Source organism: Pseudonaja textilis, chromosome Z, assembly GCF_049901715.1.
Source record: "Pseudonaja textilis isolate UNSWEBS1 chromosome Z, rPseTex1.2, whole genome shotgun sequence".
Taxonomy (NCBI): domain Eukaryota; kingdom Metazoa; phylum Chordata; class Lepidosauria; order Squamata; family Elapidae; genus Pseudonaja; species Pseudonaja textilis.
Genome location: NC_142008.1, coordinates 82,401,984 through 82,420,342, shown reverse-complemented (window position 1 = coordinate 82,420,342; position 18,359 = coordinate 82,401,984). Strand labels below are relative to the sequence as shown.

Sequence of the window (18,359 nt, the reverse complement as noted above, 5' to 3'; positions counted from 1 at the left end):
AACAAATTGTTGTGAGTTGAGGATTATCTGTGGATATATTTTCTTAAATAAATAAAATCTACTATTTCTATTGCTTTTATTGTCCTATTTGCATTTGCTAATGAAGACTTGTGAAAAAAAAAATAGAAAATAAAGAAGCAATATTTTCTGAAATGTGTTGCAAACCTTTTGAATTTTCTTTGGTGAATAAGATTTTTCTATAATATTTCAGGAAGGGCATTTTCAATGACTCACAGTATGGTGAAATCACCTGTCTCCAATGGTACATTTAATTTTGATGGCCACATGAAGAGTGATATCCATGTGTACCACACTGTGCACAAAGACTCGGGATTGTATAAAGACTTACTGCACAAAATACATCTAGATAGGGGGAATGAAGATAGGCCTTCGCAAGAAAATAACTACAAGTTACTGCGGCGCAACAATAGCTACACTTGTTACACAGCTGCCATATGTGGGATGCCTGTGCATTCTTCCTTCAAGGCTGCTGACATGTCAACCCCAGAAGACAGTGAAAAGCTAGTCACAGACACAGTATCTTATTCCAAAAAGAGGGTTCGCTATGACAGCTACTCCAGCTATTGCAATGCTGTAGCTGAAGCAGAAATTGAAGCAGAGGAAGGTGGTGTAGAGATGAAATTGGCATCAGAGTTAGTAGATCCTAATAATCCCAATGAAGATACTGCAGAAGAAGAGAGAGATGAACGGGACTCCTCAGAGGTCCATCTGCTTTTTCACTTCCTCCAAATCTTGACAGCTTGCTTTGGGTCTTTTGCTCATGGAGGTAATGATGTCAGGTAAGTAATAATGCCTGCATGTTAGTTCCTTTATAGCAATTTGTGAGTGTTGTGACTTGGTTCCAGTTGTTGAGAGTTCTTATAACATTATGGTATTCACTGATTTTCAGCTATTTTAAACATTTAAGATGCTTATTAAAATGGTTTTATCTGTAACTTTATATCAACTTTGACCTATTTCTTGCGGTAGTTCGTACTCATTTGCATGAAAAATAACACAGTTAAACCAGCATGAGCATATAAACTTACCAAGCTAAACTCTCATAACAAAAAGAGACTGTAATGTCTTACTTTCGTGTATTTGTTCTTCAAGATAGAGGCCAACTATTGCTAATAATTCAAAAATATCCTGTGCTTTCCTTCTTTTCCAAGTATTTTTAGAAGGGAAATTAGAATTAGCAATTGTAAAATCCAGCTATGTTATAAACGGGAAATGATACCATTTAATTCCTTATAACTGTCCACAAGATTTTGTATGATTGGTTAGAATAGCAGTTCATTCCAGGAAGAATGGAAAGCAGATGGTTATTATCAGATACCCTGGCTTGAAGACATTGGTGAGCTATAGTATTCAAGTGTTGCTGTTTTAACCTTGTGGGTTTTTTATAGTTTTTGCTTCTTTATTATTTCCTCTCCTTTTTTAGAAATATAATAGCATCTCCGAAATTATATTCTGTGAGTACTTACTGGAGTTTCTGCAATACCAAATTGTCAATGGCAGATAAACAGCTTGAGAGACACTTCATTGGTATTATGGAAACATCCATACCTTTTCAAGACAGGACCATGCTGTTTTTTGCAGGAGAAAGGGGGGTGGAGAGGACAACCAGACTCAAAAGTTCTCCCTTAACATTAAACATTGTAATTTTGCCATAATAGTTTATTTAAAGGATTACAGGCATGAAACACTATTCATACATAGAAAATGGAGTATATGGAAATCCTGTTGACAGGTAATTACCAATTTTACATTGGCTATTAAATGTATTACAAGCACAATATAATATTTTTGTGACCTGTTTGCTGTTGCCTATAATTTGACTTTTTGAGAGTCACTATTATCAAACAGAATGGTTTTTCCATTTAGCAACTTTCAATCTTTTGCTTCTGTTTTTTTTTTCCTGGGGTGAGGGAAGGATAATCCTTTGTTTATACCATTACAATGTGGAGGGCTTTTAAGGAATCCTTATGGCATTTGGAAGGGATTTTTCCCCCAAAATATTTTTTTTATGTAAATGTTTTCATTCACCCTGAGTTGACAAATACTGCACATTAATATGTTGTGGAGAAGCTCTGATTCAGTGGAATATGAATAGAACTATAATTAAATGTTATATCCATAGTTATTCAGAATCTGGATCCATGGAGTGCATTTCCATTCACATTAGACTCTATCAGATGCTGGGACTTGTCATGTTGTGCTGAAAATTCTTCAAAGCTGGTGAAACTAATAAATGGTTACTGTCCCATTTTTAAAATATAAAATCTATTAACACTAATGTGTCTTTTCCTTTAGATAAATCATGATTAGAAGAGATAGAAAGAAATTACAGTAAATTTATGTTTATATCAGCATAATCAACCTAATTTTATATCTGTGGTGGGTTTTTTTAAAGAAAAAAAACTATAAAAACTAACATTCTACAAAGTAGCCGGGACAAATATTACTTCAGTATGCATTCACTGGGACCCCTGCTTGTTTAACTACTAGTAGAATAGGAGGCATCTTTACAGAGTTGTTCCCATTTCCAGTGGGGTAAAATCCTCTTCACTTACTGCAGGCTCTTGCGGTTGAATATCTAAATTTCCACAATATGTCAAAAACAAAGGGAGATTTGCTAGTCAAAAAACTCCAGCATCCTAATTTGAGTCCCTAGTACTTTTATTTGGACTGCATCTAAAATTATTGGTTTTTTTTCTGTCTGATCAGAAACCAGATTAAAACATATCTCCCCCCACAAAAAAAAAAATATTACTAGGGAACAGATAAGAATTATACTACCTGCTCTTAATTTATATTGTATCTCTTTGTGAAGTTTAAGTATAAGGAAGATGATGGTAATGAATTTATACATGCTGAAAACAGGATAAAAAGATAATGAAGAAAATAAATGGCTTGGAGCCCATCATGACATGATGTTTATCAGGTTCCCCAACTTGCCGGCTTTATTATTCTGTAGATTCCTATAATAAAAATTAAGCAAAAATCTAGAAATATTATTTGCAATATCTCTTGCCCTAATGTCAGGGGTGGGATTCAAATTTTTTAACAACCGGTTCTATGGGTGTGGCATAGTTGGTGGGCATGGCTTGGTGGTCATTTGACTGGGTGGATGTGGTTTGGTGGCCATGTTATTGGCTGGGCATCGTCAACTCAATATCACTCACATCGAGGCACGCATCTCCTCGCCTGACCTCTCATGACTGTGGGGATGCTGCAACAGTTGTAAGTGTGAAAAATGGTCATAAGTCATTTTTTTCAGTGCCATTGTAACTTTGAATAGTCACTCCACACAAAGTACCAGCAAAGGAGGGGAAAAAAACTCCAGAGAAGTTCTTGAGACAGAAAGTCTAGTCCTGCCAAGAATGTAAAAAGGGTTAACGGAGAGGCAGTTTCTGTAAGCAACACCAGAATGTTTCCTTCCTGCCTTCCTTACAGGATTAGGCCAGTAATTTCTTCTAACAACTGGTTCTCCGAACTGCTTAGAATGTTAACAACCGGTTCTAATGAATAAGCGCGAACTGGTAGAATCCCACTCCTGCCTAATGTAGATACAATTGGTACCACTAGAAAATAAAGCAGTTTATGACTACAAGCCAGTGCTTATTTTATCAACAAGAAGATAGAAGATAAAAATATCAACAAGATGATAAAAGTAAACTTGGATGATATAGTGTATCATGAGAAGTTAGTTGTAACTGGAAAGTTAGTTCACAGTTTCTTTCTGGGAAGGTATGTTTTGGATTGACTGTCTTCCCATGGCATTCATTTTGTATTTGAGGGGCTGTCACAAAGAAGAGCGAGTTAGCCTATTTTCCAAAGCAGGATAGAAACTAATCAATGAGAGAAACAACCTAGAACTAAGGAGAAATTTCCTGACAATAAGAAAAATGAAGCAGTGGAACACCTTGCCTTCAGAAGTTGCAGATGCTCCATCACAGGAAGTGTTTAAGAAGAGTTTGGACAACCACTGATCCATTAATTTCTTTTTCGTCAGTGGTTAATAGTTTCTATATATGCATTTTTGTTATTTAATGGAAGAAATTAGTATAGCTGCTCATTTGAACAACTGCAATTCTGGGCAGTGTACAGTTAACAAAACAAAAACAAAAATCAATAAGTGATCAGGATCCCAAATTTATAATACTCCTTCCAGGAGGAAACTCTGAACAACTTGGCCTGATGTCTGAGGAAATTGGTGGGCCTAGATACAAATGTTTAGTCATTAATGTCATTTGAAATCAAGGGCTTTTAAAGATTTTGTTAAACCATTTCATATCTGCTTTGCACTCTGTCAGATAGAACTTTTGCCCTTGATTCCAGCTGGATATTTTGTCAAGGCACTTAGACTAACTATAATCAGTGGTAGTTTGGGACTGATATCTTCAATCCCTGAATTATACATTCTCTGGAGTCTCCATTGACACTCATCTGAGAAAGGACTGGTGCTGATATATTAAACTTGGGCTATTGTATCTAGCATTTTTGTTATCCTTCTGATAATCAAGTTGATGCTTTCTTAGTTTGGAAGATTACTGTGTGACAACAATGCACCCTTCTATTTTGACCACGTTTCAAATTTGTTTATTAAAGAGATATAGCCATCTTATTAACATTATAAAAATTCAATTAAAAAGGTATTGTTTCCCTAGTTTTCGGTACCAGATACTGTTTAAAATCTGTATCAATATTTTTATCAAAGGAATAACACAATGCAAATAGTGCCAGGCAGGAACTAGAAATTATCCAACTGATGTTATAACATAGAAAAATGGCCACCAAAATGCTTATGAATATTTTTTACATTTACAGTCTGTCAAACCCCTCTTTTGGTGGTATGCAAATATACGTTAGAAACAATATGCAGTAAACAAAAACCAAACAATAAATTACCAATAACTAATGAAAAGCTCAGAATAAAGTTGAGTCAACCAAACCAAAATGATATCAAGACCAAATGCTCTATGGAAGAGTTCTGATTTGAGCAGCTTCTGGAAGCCAATTAGGGTAAGAACCAACTGAATGTCCTGGAAGGACCTTCCAAAGAAACACTAAAAAATGCACTGATGACTTTTAGCTCTTCTCACATTCTTAAAGTGAATCACTGCTAATAAGTTTTTCTGGTAAACTGAACTAGTTGGGCAAATTCCAACTGCAGTTTTAGATTTTTAAGTTTACATATTACATTCCCTGCGTAAGTGTGAGAATAAAAAGTTGCTGAAACTGAATAAAACATTGCTGTGATTGTGTGAGTGAGCAAATAACGATTAAGGTGTTGGATTAAGAGCCGGGAGATATGATCCACCCTCCGCCACAGACATTCCCGGATGACTTTGGACTAGTCATTTTCTTTCAGCACAAATTACTTCACATGTTGTTTGAAGATAAATAGGAAAGGAAATACTATGCTGTCTTGAGCTCCTGAATGAAATCCAGGATATCAATGTAATAAATAGATGTTTTATTTTTTTCCATTTGTAAGTATATGAAAAACAATCAATCTGAATAAGTTTCTATTCTCCTGTTCTTGTCCCACACTTTCATTTCTCTGCTCTTGTTGGGAAATTTATTTTCTGTAATGAACATATATATATTTATTAGCATTATGTAAAATGGTTTAAAATTGAAAAATTTAAAGCTTGAAATACTGTATTTAGAGTTTTTAAATACTGTAAGCTCATTTCAGATTTGTTTCAAATTTATTTATTGTAAATTAAATTGTTTTGAAATTTATTCAATTTATTTGTCCAGTGACAAATTACTCAACATTGTTCAGAAATGCTGTATATTAATAATGGTAGTACAATAACAGAGGGTTATTCTCCTTCAAATCTTCTTTTAATATCTCTCATCTCATCTTAATTATGGGTCATAAACCCAATGAAATAATAATTCTGCTTTTGAATTACTACAATTTCAATCTTTTAAGTAGGTATTATTACACAACCAGTCTCAGAAAAAATGAGCAAAACATATATGTTTTGTCACATCAAGATGATAGATGGTTGTTTTATCAATTGGATTTCCTTAAAACAACCACAATTTTTTCCAGGCTTGCACAAAAGTCTGACTGCTCAACAAATAGCAGAAAAATGTATGTATGAAGTCCAATGTCTTCGAAGTCATTTGTCAGAATGAAAGAGTTCTAATATCTGGCACTACTTTTCATGAACTTCCTAAGACTTTTCTAATGTCTATTGTGTATTCCAAGCTGATATGTGTTGAGTCCTATATTTTATTTTTAAATTCCAGTCCACTTTTAATTGCATGATTTTTTAAATGGCTCATGCAAATGGCCCTGAACATTGAGGAAGCAAAGGAGGGAACCCCTGCTTTTTATCTCTTCACCAATCTACCTTTGTGTTCAAGATGAATATAAAACAAGGTCTTTTTTAGACTCCTCTTGGTAAATGCATAGATTTGCAATAGGGAAAACTTCACCTGAGGAAACCAGACTTGATAACATTTAGAGCTTCAAACCAAATGTTAGATTTGATCTCAGAAATGAACTTGGGGTTAATGTTGCCGTACTAACAATTACATAGTCAATAGTTCTGAAGTCATCTGGGCATAAATATCATAAACCAATGATAAACTATCAGCAAAGTACTTTAATGGCTGGTCTGTGTTAAGTAATATTTACGAGTCATTTGCGAGAGTCTTTTTGGTATTCTCTAATAGCATAACAGCATGGCCACTATCCTCAGGGAAGCAAGAAATTAAGAACAATCTCAAGAGAGATTGAGAAGACAGTATAAAGCTAACGCTTATAGAAAATGGCTCTTTGTAAGAAGCTAGTCTAAATTACATTAAGATGGTCTGCAGGCTATTTCAGCAAAGCATTTAGGATTTGATGTTATATTTTCTTCTTTAGCAATGCTATAGGCCCTTTGGTTGCCCTCTGGCTTATATATGATCAGGGTCGTGTAATGCAAGATGCTCCTACTCCTGTTTGGCTCCTACTGTATGGAGGCATTGGCATCTGTGTAGGCCTCTGGGTTTGGGGAAGACGAGTGATCCAAACAATGGGAAAAGACCTCACACCTATCACACCATCAAGGTAAGTGCATGTTGAGTAGATAATGCTTACTTTGATAAATTTTGCCTTGGCATCTTTGCCCCTAATTATTTTTGCTTTTGAACTGAGTTGAATATCTTGTCTTTAAACTAACATAATATGCCTAAATTGTCGAGGGCTAGTTGAGCTTTAGAAAAGTCTGAAGATGTCTTGAAAAGCATAGAGAAAAGGCATAAATCAAAGTAGTTTAGTTTTGCTTTCCAAAACTAAAAACTGGATCCATGATTTTATTTGTTTTTAATGCATACTAGAATTCTGCTGCTAACCTAATTGCTAATTAAGCCTTAATGTCTTGGAATATAGATTAGATATCAGGTATCAGAAAGCTGCTTCACTAATTTAATGTGGATGTATGTGTGTGTATATATAGTTTTCATTATCCAGCAGCTTCTTACTCTTTTAATATAACTCAATGATCAAACATTGGAGGAAAGCATTTGAAGAAGAATGGGTAAGCTTTTGGCATGTTGCAAGGTATAAACCCAGACTGATAGATCAAGATTTTTTTTAAAAAAAAGGAGTGACTGTGAAGTGTTTTCTTATGCTTCCTGCAGTGGTTTCACTATTGAGTTGGCTTCGGCGTTCACAGTTGTGATAGCTTCCAATGTTGGACTTCCTGTCAGTACCACACACTGCAAGGTATGCCTTTGCCCTGTGACTACAGCCAAGCTGGTCTGGATTATTCATTTTTATTTTTTTAACCTTGCTGCTCAGATCAGTTTATAATGGCATGATACTACAGTAAATTGGATGTAGAAGACATTCCTCCTCATATTTTTATAAAATACATGATATAGGTGGTTTTACTTCCCTTCTCAAACATTTCATTATCTTTCAAGTTTTATACAGCTGAGCACTTTTAAACTTGTCAGCGCTAATTTATAACTAAATCCACAGCCACATTCAATTTTATATAGCTATGTTTTCCTTTCAAAGACAGCCATTTGATTTTTGCATACCATTTCATGGATCTTGTGAAAAAACTAATATGCTTTTTATTTGATGCCGAAATATTCATATGGCTATGCAATTGCACAAGAGTATCAAATATAAATTCCATCTACATTTTAAAAGTAAAAGGGGGAAAAATCTAACAATGAGGATAGAACTAAGGCATTTTATCACCTGATACAGATAGTCTAAATATGAATACAGTAAGCTAAAACAATCTGTATTAGGCTTTCCTTGGGTGCTGTCTCAAGGTTTGTTGATAGATTTGGCTCTGAATAGCCATATTTTTTTGTGGGAGTCATGCCACATGAACTTTGATCTGTTGCATTCTTCTTTGCCAAGAGGCTCTGACATTTTACATCCTTCATCCTGTCACTTTCCTGATGAATGCATGGCATGGGATTTCCTGTGTGTCACTTTAATGCTACAAAATCTCCATCTGTCTCTTTTTATTTCTTCACAGTGGATTTTGCATTGAAGTTATGTGTGCGCTAACCGTACTTGTAGCCTCAAATGTGGGTATTCCAATAAGCTCCACTCATTGCAAGGTATTGGAGTTTGCAGTGGTCATACCAATTAAACACATTCAAAATCATTTAAGAACTTAATTAAATAGTACATTCTGATTTTTCCCCATTTTGCCTTCACTATGTAATATCTCGTGACATACAATATATTACATTGCTTACAACATCAATAATCAAAACTCAAAATGTGGATTTTTTATTTACCTTCAAAAATGCTTTAAAAATTTGAGTAATAAGTTCTTCGAAATAATAGGAAAATGATTTTTAAAACAAATATTCGAATATTCAGACCATAGTTTATTATTTTTATTGCTTATTATTTTTGCAACTTGTGAATTACATTGTAGAATTTATTTTAATAGTCAATTAACAAGCAATAAACTTAACATTTTAGTATTCTTGCTTCTGCATATTAAATTTAATGTTAGGTTTGCATTAATATTCTTTGTCTCACAAATATTTTTTTTCATTATGAACACTTGTGGATTATAGAATGTAAAAGTTAGGGGGAGTACCACAAGTGCAGTGCAGTCTAAGTCACAACTTTTCTATTTGAAGGCAAATGGTGTTTAATTTCAAACCAATATAAGCCTAGCTGTTTGAAATTCTAGAAATCGTAGCTTTTTAGTGATGAACTTAACTGCTTTTCTAATATGTATTATTAAAATAAATACATTAAATTCATATAATGTATAAAATTGCTTCTAAAAACCAGTATAACTGATGCCCTTTTAAAATTTGGAGAGAAAAAATGAATTCAAACACATAAATGGCATTTTTTTAAGTTCACTGTTTAAATAAAATGTGGTGCTGTTTACATTCTGTTTTTTACTAGAATTCCATGTTCTTTCTTTATAAATTCTTTTTAAAGGCAATGTCAACTGTCCCACTGCATTAAACAGCAAAAGAAACTCCTGGGACATTTTTTCTCCAAGAGTATAAATTTACTGAAAAGCCATATGGGTACAGAAATAGAAAAACCAGTTCTGATGTTTTCGTGTACAAACAACAACGGAAATTTTTTTCTTTGCCCCCTGAACCTCCCAATCAGTTGCACTTTTTTATTTTACAATGGCCTTTCTGCCAGATGACAATCTTGAGGTTTGGATCTGTCCCATGCTTCCAGAGAATTTGCATTTTGGAGTTCCCTCCCAATGCCTCCCCTACCTCCTTCCATAACTGTTGTCTGGTTGTAAGCAGGGTCATAACAACCAGGCTAGAACTTCAGACTCATCTGTTACTTTTGCATGTTCCACTCCCCCTAGTTTTTTTCTTAATTTTGTCGAAAAGAAGAAAAAAGCTAGCCAAAAAGGTGATGGAGATATTATTGGTGAGTCTGATCAGCTGGAAATCGTAAAAAAACCCTAAAAGAATGAGCAAGGGATTAAGATAGTAGAAAACATCTGGGTAATGGTACTGATTATTTGATATAGTAGGATGAAGTGTAGATGTTTATATTCCAGTATGAAATGCATTGAAACAATTGACAAATACTGCAATTAGCAGTCACATGCTTGCAGATTTCAGGTCCAGATAAAAAACAACAACTGAACACTATTCATGTACTAGTAACAGAGCAAAAGAGCTTGGGAGCAAGGTTTGGGACTATAGGAGATTTAATAACTATCCTCTCATTTAATAGTTGATCAGGTAGCAATTGAATTTTAGTTATGGGCACTATCATCTGTCATTCTTGAATGCTGAAAATTGTGTCCTCCAATAGGTTTCTGCTGTGCCTGGCACCTAAAATGTGCTGCTAAAAATGTGCTACAACTACACTGCCAACGTATATTACATGAGGGAAATTCATTCTTGTGCGCATGAGAAGAGTGCAACCATATTTTTTTTCTTTGAAATATGTGTTGATGCTTCATGGAATGCCATTCTAGATGGTGTCCTAATCCTTGCTATTAATCATTCACCTAGCAATTAAGAGGGATTGAAAAGTCATAGAATCCAGATAAAAATGAGTAGAAGCAATTAGCTTCTATACATATTTATTCTAAGGGTTTACAGTGTTTTGAATTTGATTCCCAAAATTACTTTAGAGCATTTAATCTACCATGTTTACACCTTTTTAAAGCAATCACATTTTTCTGGGGTCACAGAACAGATTCTTGGAATTTATTTGTTTGTTTGTTTGTTTGCAATCCATTTCCAAAATAATGGGGTTGGTTGATCAGAAAGAGTCATTTGACTAACTTTTAAGATACATTAAATTGGATTATGTTGTTGTCAATAATTGGATAGAATTGAAAACTTTTAGAATATGACTTGATTTGCCAAGAAATAATAAGTGAAGTGGAATATGTCTATAGAAATATGCCTTTGTATAAATTCATGTACCCATGAAACAGGTACTTATATGCAACAACAACCTAAATTCCTTTTTGACATTTTAAGTAAAAATTACTCTATGTTGCAAAGCTTGAAAAGATCTTTGATTGGCAGCATTTATTAAAGTTGCTCCATATACAAATGAATAAGAAATTTAAATGTCAACAATTTTTTACAGCTTTTTAACTTTGGGCATCAGCTGACTGGCATTTATTTATAAACTGGGGTCCATAAATATGGTTGTTTAATGGTCACAGCACATTAACCTTTCTGATAATGTTGAGAAAGTGCAGGGTTGGGTTGTCAATTATACCTAGGATTAAAATGTAACTTATTAAAGCGAACAGTTTTTCATTGCATCAGACATTAGACATACTTGTTGGTGGTTACTCTGATAACTAACCCATCCCTTTCCCCAAATCACTGCTGTGTGCCATGTAACTCACAATGTAGTGTGATGATGGTGATCAATAAAGAATTCCTGGCTATTTAAACAAGCAAAATTTATTGACCCTTAGTCACATATGCATAATATATATATCTAAACATATTAAGATAAATTTAATTCTAACTTTCTTCTCAAACTTCCAAGGTTGGTTCTGTGGTCGCTGTTGGTTGGATACGATCCAAGAAGGCTGTTGACTGGCACCTCTTCCGCAATATCTTTCTAGCTTGGTTTGTGACTGTCCCTGTTGCTGGCTTATTCAGTGCTGGCATTATGGCAATCTTAATGTATGGAATATTACCATATGTCTGATACTTTACTGTTCTTTCCAGAAAAAAAGGGAGTATCTCTTTTAAGTAAAAGAAGTCTCACCCTCAATACAGAACTCCCTGATCAACCATACAGTAAGAGATAGTCTGCAAGTCATCTAACATCTACTGTACATACTATGAGTATCTTTGGTGCCATTTCTTCTGTACAATATGTGTGTGTCTGTGTGTGTGTGTGTGTCTGTGTGTGTATATAGACACACACGCATATACATACACGCTTGTAGTTGATAATACTACCTTAAGTTATAAGTGAGATGAAAATAATTGCCTAGAACTTTATCTCTAGTAAGACTTGTATATAATGCATCATTTAGTGGTGATTTTTAAAACCCATTAGGGAAGCTGGGACATTTGTCAATATAATAATATATGATAAAGCAAAATATAAACTGAGTAAGATTCTTTTTTGAAAAAAAGTTTAATGATACTGAAACAAAATAGTACAAAAGTACATTGGTAAAATGTGGTTCATATCATATTGTTGTGTATAATACTGTATGCACATTGATTTTATAAATACTTTTAAAATGTAGCTTTTTAATGTTGCATTTCCCTTATATATTTTGGATAAGAAAGTTTAGACAGTACCAAAGAAGGGGAATAGCTTGACAGTATTATACTGTTTGTCAGTATGTATATTTGTATTGCTCTCCTTCCCTAAATATTTTAATTAGCATTCTTTTCTACTCATCAAACACCAGCAATGCCACGATAATATTAATATTTTCCTGTAAGTAGGAAATCATTATATTGTTGCAGTCTGTATATTATCTATTACCCACTGCATTTATTTTTTTAGAAATCCAATTCTCTGCTTTTGTATATGATGAGTTCAAATTTCTTTTAAAAGATGTTTGCCATCACTTGTATGTGATTCTTATTCTGGTTCATTAAGAATGAACAAGTTCAGGAAAAGAAAGATGAAACTGAAGTTCTGCCTTGTTTCTATGATTACATCCAGTAAATCTCATCTATGCAGTGGAATTGAGCAATACTGGCAGTGTGCACATTAGTTGTAACATTTCAGTATCTAAAGAAAAACGAATTACTCAAGTAAGAGATGTTTGGTTGTTAAAACTGGCACTGTGGAAAACTTTTAAAAATCAATACTAACTCCAAGAATCATTTGGAAGGATTAGTTCTGATATTAACAGTTGGTGAAGTGAAATCTGCTGCAGCATGGTTTTTGTCCTTTGATAACATCTCAATGTAGCAGTCATATCAGGCCAAACTAGGAAAGTCCATCCTATAGTTGCATGTACCCAGGTTAGTGCTGACATGGAAACATCCACAGCATGTTCACCAGAACACAAGATGACAACAAAGAGTGGAGAGATTGATAATGCTGCAATTCCCGCATTGCTAAGATAATATAACAGGTTGTATAAGAAATCAGTTTTTACTTTTTGAAGAATTATCTTAGTTTGCCATCTTGTGTGTTTCATAAAATGAAGATATTAGTAGATAGATCTATCAACTAAGCTGCAAATTGATGTAATTAATTGTCTATGCATCTAATAAGGCATTTCCTGAGTAGCAGTTAAGAGACAATATTTAGTGTCCTTTTATTGCTATGGAACTCTGAAGCATTAGCATTTGAGAAGTTCTCTGGCATTAATCACAATGTTTGTAACAACTCTTGTGTTTTTTTCCCAGAAGACTGTCCTTTAAAACTTATTACTGTAATTGTATTTACTGGAAAGGATTTGAGGAAGCATTGTTTGAAGAATGTTGGGAGCCCAGAACTGTTGAAATGCTGCTAAAATTTTGATATATGAGCTTTCTTGGTACTCCATTGTCATTCTTTTTCCTTGGTCATTCACTCTAAATTTATAATAAAAGAATAAATTGCCTTCAGACTATTTATTAAGCCTTTTTTACTGTCACTGTTCTATGAGATTTTACGATTGACACCAATTCATTTAACACAAAATTCATTATCACAATTCGTTTAGCACAAAATTTTCCTTCTTATTTTGCATTTGTTATAATCCTTTTACTTATGCTCCCTCTGTGTGAGATTGTTCAGTGTTTTGTAACAATGGAGGTGTGTGCACACACATTCACTTACATACCAAGTGACAAAATCTAAATAAAGCCCAGCTCTGTACAGCGCAAACAGAAGCTTCTATTTATTGCTCTCAGGACTGTTTGTTCCAGGATCCCATTGGAATTATTAAAGCCTTCTTCCAATAGCAGTCTGGTTAAAAACTTTAAGAGTGAGTTTCTAAGACTGAAGAAACAGTAAGATGTTTGCATATTGCTATCACAACAATATTTGGAAAAAGAAAAACTTGGTAGAGAAAAAAAATCCACATTTTCTTTTCAAGGCAGTGCCATTATAATGCTTAGACTTTTACATGTTCAATAATATTGACACTGCAAACCTCTGAACTTGAATGTACAATTTGTGACTCAAGTTATTAATGGCATAATCTGCATATTAACAAATATTTTTGTTAAACTTAATTAAGATTTGCTGTTGCAGTTGCAAACTAGTATCCGCTTAAAGAAAATAATTTATTTTGAATCTCAAAGAATAAAAATCAAAATGATAGGGTTTCCTTTTAAAATTCTAGCCTAAGTGTCTTTGGTCAGAAGCTGCTATCTAAGCAAAGGAGGAGTCCTGGTACATTTTAAGTTTAATAAAGATTCTTAGCTGAATTGATTACAAAAATTTACAAAAACACTACTCTTCCTTCAGAGTTCGTTTTTAAATTAATTCTTGGATTAAATAAATTTTGACCGATTTTCAGCCTTATAAATTATAATAGTTTGTATAATTGACCTGCATAAATTAAACCGTTATCTATGTATAAGTGATCTGCCCTGTAATATCATTGAAGGAAAACAGTGTTCCCTTTCTACCTTTCTAAAGTATTCTGTTAATAAAGGAAAAAGGGAAGTTCTTATTTATATAAGCCCCTCAATGTTGTTTTTTCTCCATAATTATATACTTGTAACTAGCAAGTATGCTAAGACTTTATTTTCTTGCACACACACACACACACCCCACAATTTCTTTATTTTAATTTCTGGAATATTCTGTACATCCTCTAGGGTTGCAGCTTGTCAAGTCATTAAAAAATATGCACACACATCTGTTCATGAAGCATGAGGAAACTACTCTATTTTTAATTTCCAAAGTGATTGGCATTCTTCTACATAATATGACAGAATAATTTATATTTCTATGCCATCAAATCTGTACAGATTCTTAGCAACCATATGTAGGTAGTCCCTGATTTGCAACTAATTGAGTGCTCAATTACAATTGTAAATTGTGATAGTTGTTAAATGGGTCATCATTAAGTCAACACATTGTTTACTATGTGGCCAGTTTTCACCAAAAATCTTACAAATTGTCATGTCACTGCAGAATGCTGCAACTTGCACTAAATGCAAGCTGGTTGTCCAGCATCCAAAATACAGTAATATAACTGAGGAGGGGCAGCCACTGGAACTTAAAATTTGAGTGGTAAGTACCTTTTATGGAGTCTGCCATAATTTCAGATGATCACTAAGCAATAGTTCTAAGTCGACAACTATCTGTAGATAGATTTTTATCTCTGTTCTCAGTCAGATCCTTCAATTTTCCAATAATGCACTCATTGTTCCTGTAATCAAGTTCACCCAGTTTATCTCTTTCCAACAAGGCAGATAGATGGCTGTTTAAAAAATAAGAAGTATAAATAAAAGAGCATTTTAAAAATAAAGCAAGCTTTACACATAATGTGTCCAAAATACATAATTTGAGCTTGGTTATTTGTACCTAGAATGACAACTTTTGTGTTGATTTATTTTTCTAGAGTCTTTTCCAACCCTAAATTTAAAAAGCATCAATACTCTTTCTACATTGCCTTTCCAAAGCCCTAATATTTTTTGCATATAGTGTTACACAGAATACTGTTGCTTGCAATTTCCTGATTTTTAGAAAGAAATCATGCATCTAAATTTTTTTTCCAGGGCCTTCATGGCTGGTCTGCTAAGGACTAGTCTACAACAGTGGTCGCCAACCAGTGGGCTGTGGCCCACTGGTGGCCTATGAAAAAATGTTGGTGGTCTGCAGAGAAATGTCCCCCCAAAAGCAATTCAAGCTACGCGGGAACACAAGGCTGCTGGGGCAAAAGAGCAGAGATCAGGAAAAGCACAGGCAACAGAAAGCGGTGTTTTTCAAAGATGGCAGCTTGCGTCTTCTGTTGCCTATGCCTTCCCTGATCTCCGCTCTTTTGCCCCAGCAAGAGCTGTTTCTGCTCGCTCGCTTTTCCTTTGCCTTCCCCTATCTCTGCTCTTTCGTCCCAGTGAGTTATGTTTCTGCTCGCTTTTCCTGTGCCTTCCCCAGGCAGCAATGGCTGGGGCTGTGGAGGGGCAGCAGAGCAGGGCACCGGGGGGGACGAGAAAACTGATAACGATGCCCGATTCTGGACCTCAACTGGATGGTGAGCACAGACTTGCCCACTCCACCCCCTCCTACCACTAGCAGCCAGTACTTTTCCTGCCCTGGGCCATCCCTATAGCCCACAGCCATCAAGGAAGAGCCCAAGCCAGGAGAGGAGAGCTGGAAGGTGCAGGAGTGCCAGGCAAATGCAAGTAGCTCGGTGTTCCTTCACCTTCCAGACAGCTCTATTGCTGCTTCAGCCTGCCTGTGCCACCAGCCCCCTCTTGCTACAAGGGCACCATTACCTCATCCTGGCCTGTGAGGGCTGCACTGCTTTTGGTATGTTGCACCACCTGCAAATTTGCACATTACAGGTGACAACCCCTATGGTGGAAATTTCCAACCCCACCACAGCCAGTCCCATATTCCAGAACTGCATAGTCACAAGACTGGCCCTTTGGTCATCCTGGAGCAGCTCATCCATGGCAGACCGGTGCACAGGCCAGTCCTGTGATTACTGCAACTCTAGAATTTGCGTCAGCAAGCCACCATCAATCAAAATTCATATTAGTGGTCTCCAGAGTTTAGTGGTCCCTGAGATCCAAAAGGTTGGCGACCCTGGCCTACAATGTAATTCTTATTGATGGCTGGTCCTAAAATGCAGAAGGTATCTAGGATTTCAGAATCTTCATTCACAGTTGCAAGATAGCTGTGTTTATTATCATTAGTTTAATTATATTAAATCTTAGACTGTTTTTTTCTACTATACTTTTTTTTTAAAAAAAAACAAGTTTTATTGATTTTACAAACAAAACAAAACATCATTAAACATTAAGAACATAAAACCTCTTTCCATTGTAAATCTTTACAAGGCAGGTAACACATTGCTTTATATCACATACTTATAATTTATCCCATTTCCATATAAACACGTAAATTCCCTTTACCAAATTCCACATTGTTTCTCTTTAATCATTATTCAATCATATTTCCTTTCTAATTTATCTGCTATTCAATCATCACATTTATATTTTCCTCTGGCTTGTTTATAATTGTTCTCATCTAGTCTTCCTCCAAGATTTTATTATTTAATTCTTAATTGAACACACACAGATAAGACATAAACATAAAAACATAAAACTTTCTTTTAGAAAGTAACTTGGCCCCAGATTACCTCTTTTTGTATGGACTTCAATTGAATTCATGATCTTCTTATATACCATTACCTATCTTGTTTACCATCCTATATCTATTATATAACTCCTCTCCACTTTTGCCTCGTCTTAATTCTGTTTTATATATTTAATCTTGCTTTAAAGAAAAATATTTTTATATCTTTTGTCCATTTCTCCATTTACATCTGTCTCATTTCCAATATAAAAAAGCATAATTTCCCCTGGAATCACTAATCAGAGTATGATGCCTTTCTATCATTCCTCTAAATTAAAATTTAAAATAACACCTAAATCCCAATCAGATTCTGCTTAGTACATTCTACTATTTCAGAAACCAATACCACAATAATAAATCCATAACAGTCAACACATTAATCCATTAAACTCTATATTTAAACTAATATTTTAAACATTCCCTTTAGTATTTTATTAAAACTTAAAATCATTCATTATTAAACATTTTAAAGTTATACCTTAATATTTTAGTCTTTTATTAGATCTTAAAAAGTTCTGATTATCTACTTATAATACAAATACCACTATTACAATACTCATGTGTACTTTGCAGAATCCCCTGGAAATGCATTGCAAGAGAACAGTCAGTTTCCATTACAAAACTCTGCATATCCAAATCTCTTGAAGATAAAAACAAAGTAGTAGTTAGAGGATTCACTTTATCCCCAAAACCCATTCAGACACAACCTATGTTTCCCAACCTACATCAAAATGAGCCAAGCAGACTTTGACTATAGCAGCTGCTTGCTCACACAGTTTCTTCATCCTTTTCAAAGCTTCCAATCACATTTTACTTCTGCTCTTCCTTCTTTTCTATAAGCTCTCTCGCTGGTGATAGACAATTGTCTAACCTAATTTTAGCAAATCTAAAACTTGTAATTAATCAGAAGTTACCTTGATTTAAGAATAGTTGAGCATCGAGTCTGGCCTACTTCTCCCCATTTCATAAAAAAGGGTTTTAAAATAAAGTGGGGCTAATTTAGGCAGTTGTCCTTTCAGATGAATTAAAATTTTGTTACGAATTGTCCTAGTATAAATGTAAATCAAAGTACAACTCTTGAACCTCTTGTTGATGAATATAGACAATTATATCATTTTCT

General features: G+C 34.5%; 1 protein-coding gene across 9 annotated transcripts in view; it reads left to right on the top strand.

The window, feature by feature from the left end:
• SLC20A2 (solute carrier family 20 member 2) overlaps positions 1-13,553 on the top strand; it is a 74,391-nt gene extending 60,838 nt beyond the window's left edge. For 4 of the 9 annotated variants that reach the window (XM_087916276.1, XM_087916277.1, XM_026719584.2 and 1 more), the window contains 4 exons: positions 212-800; positions 6,896-7,081; positions 7,654-7,738; positions 11,507-13,553. In XM_087916276.1, the coding sequence (XP_087772402.1) occupies positions 212-800; positions 6,896-7,081; positions 7,654-7,738; positions 11,507-11,671 (1,025 nt within the window). In that variant the 3' untranslated portion in view covers positions 11,672-13,553. Of the gene's footprint in view, positions 1-211; positions 801-6,895; positions 7,082-7,653; positions 7,739-8,513; positions 8,599-11,506 lie in introns of all 9 variants that reach the window. The other 5 variants (XR_015740070.1, XM_087916281.1, XM_087916280.1 and 2 more) reach the window with 5 other exon arrangements.
• The last annotated feature ends 4,806 nt before the right edge of the window (positions 13,554-18,359 follow it).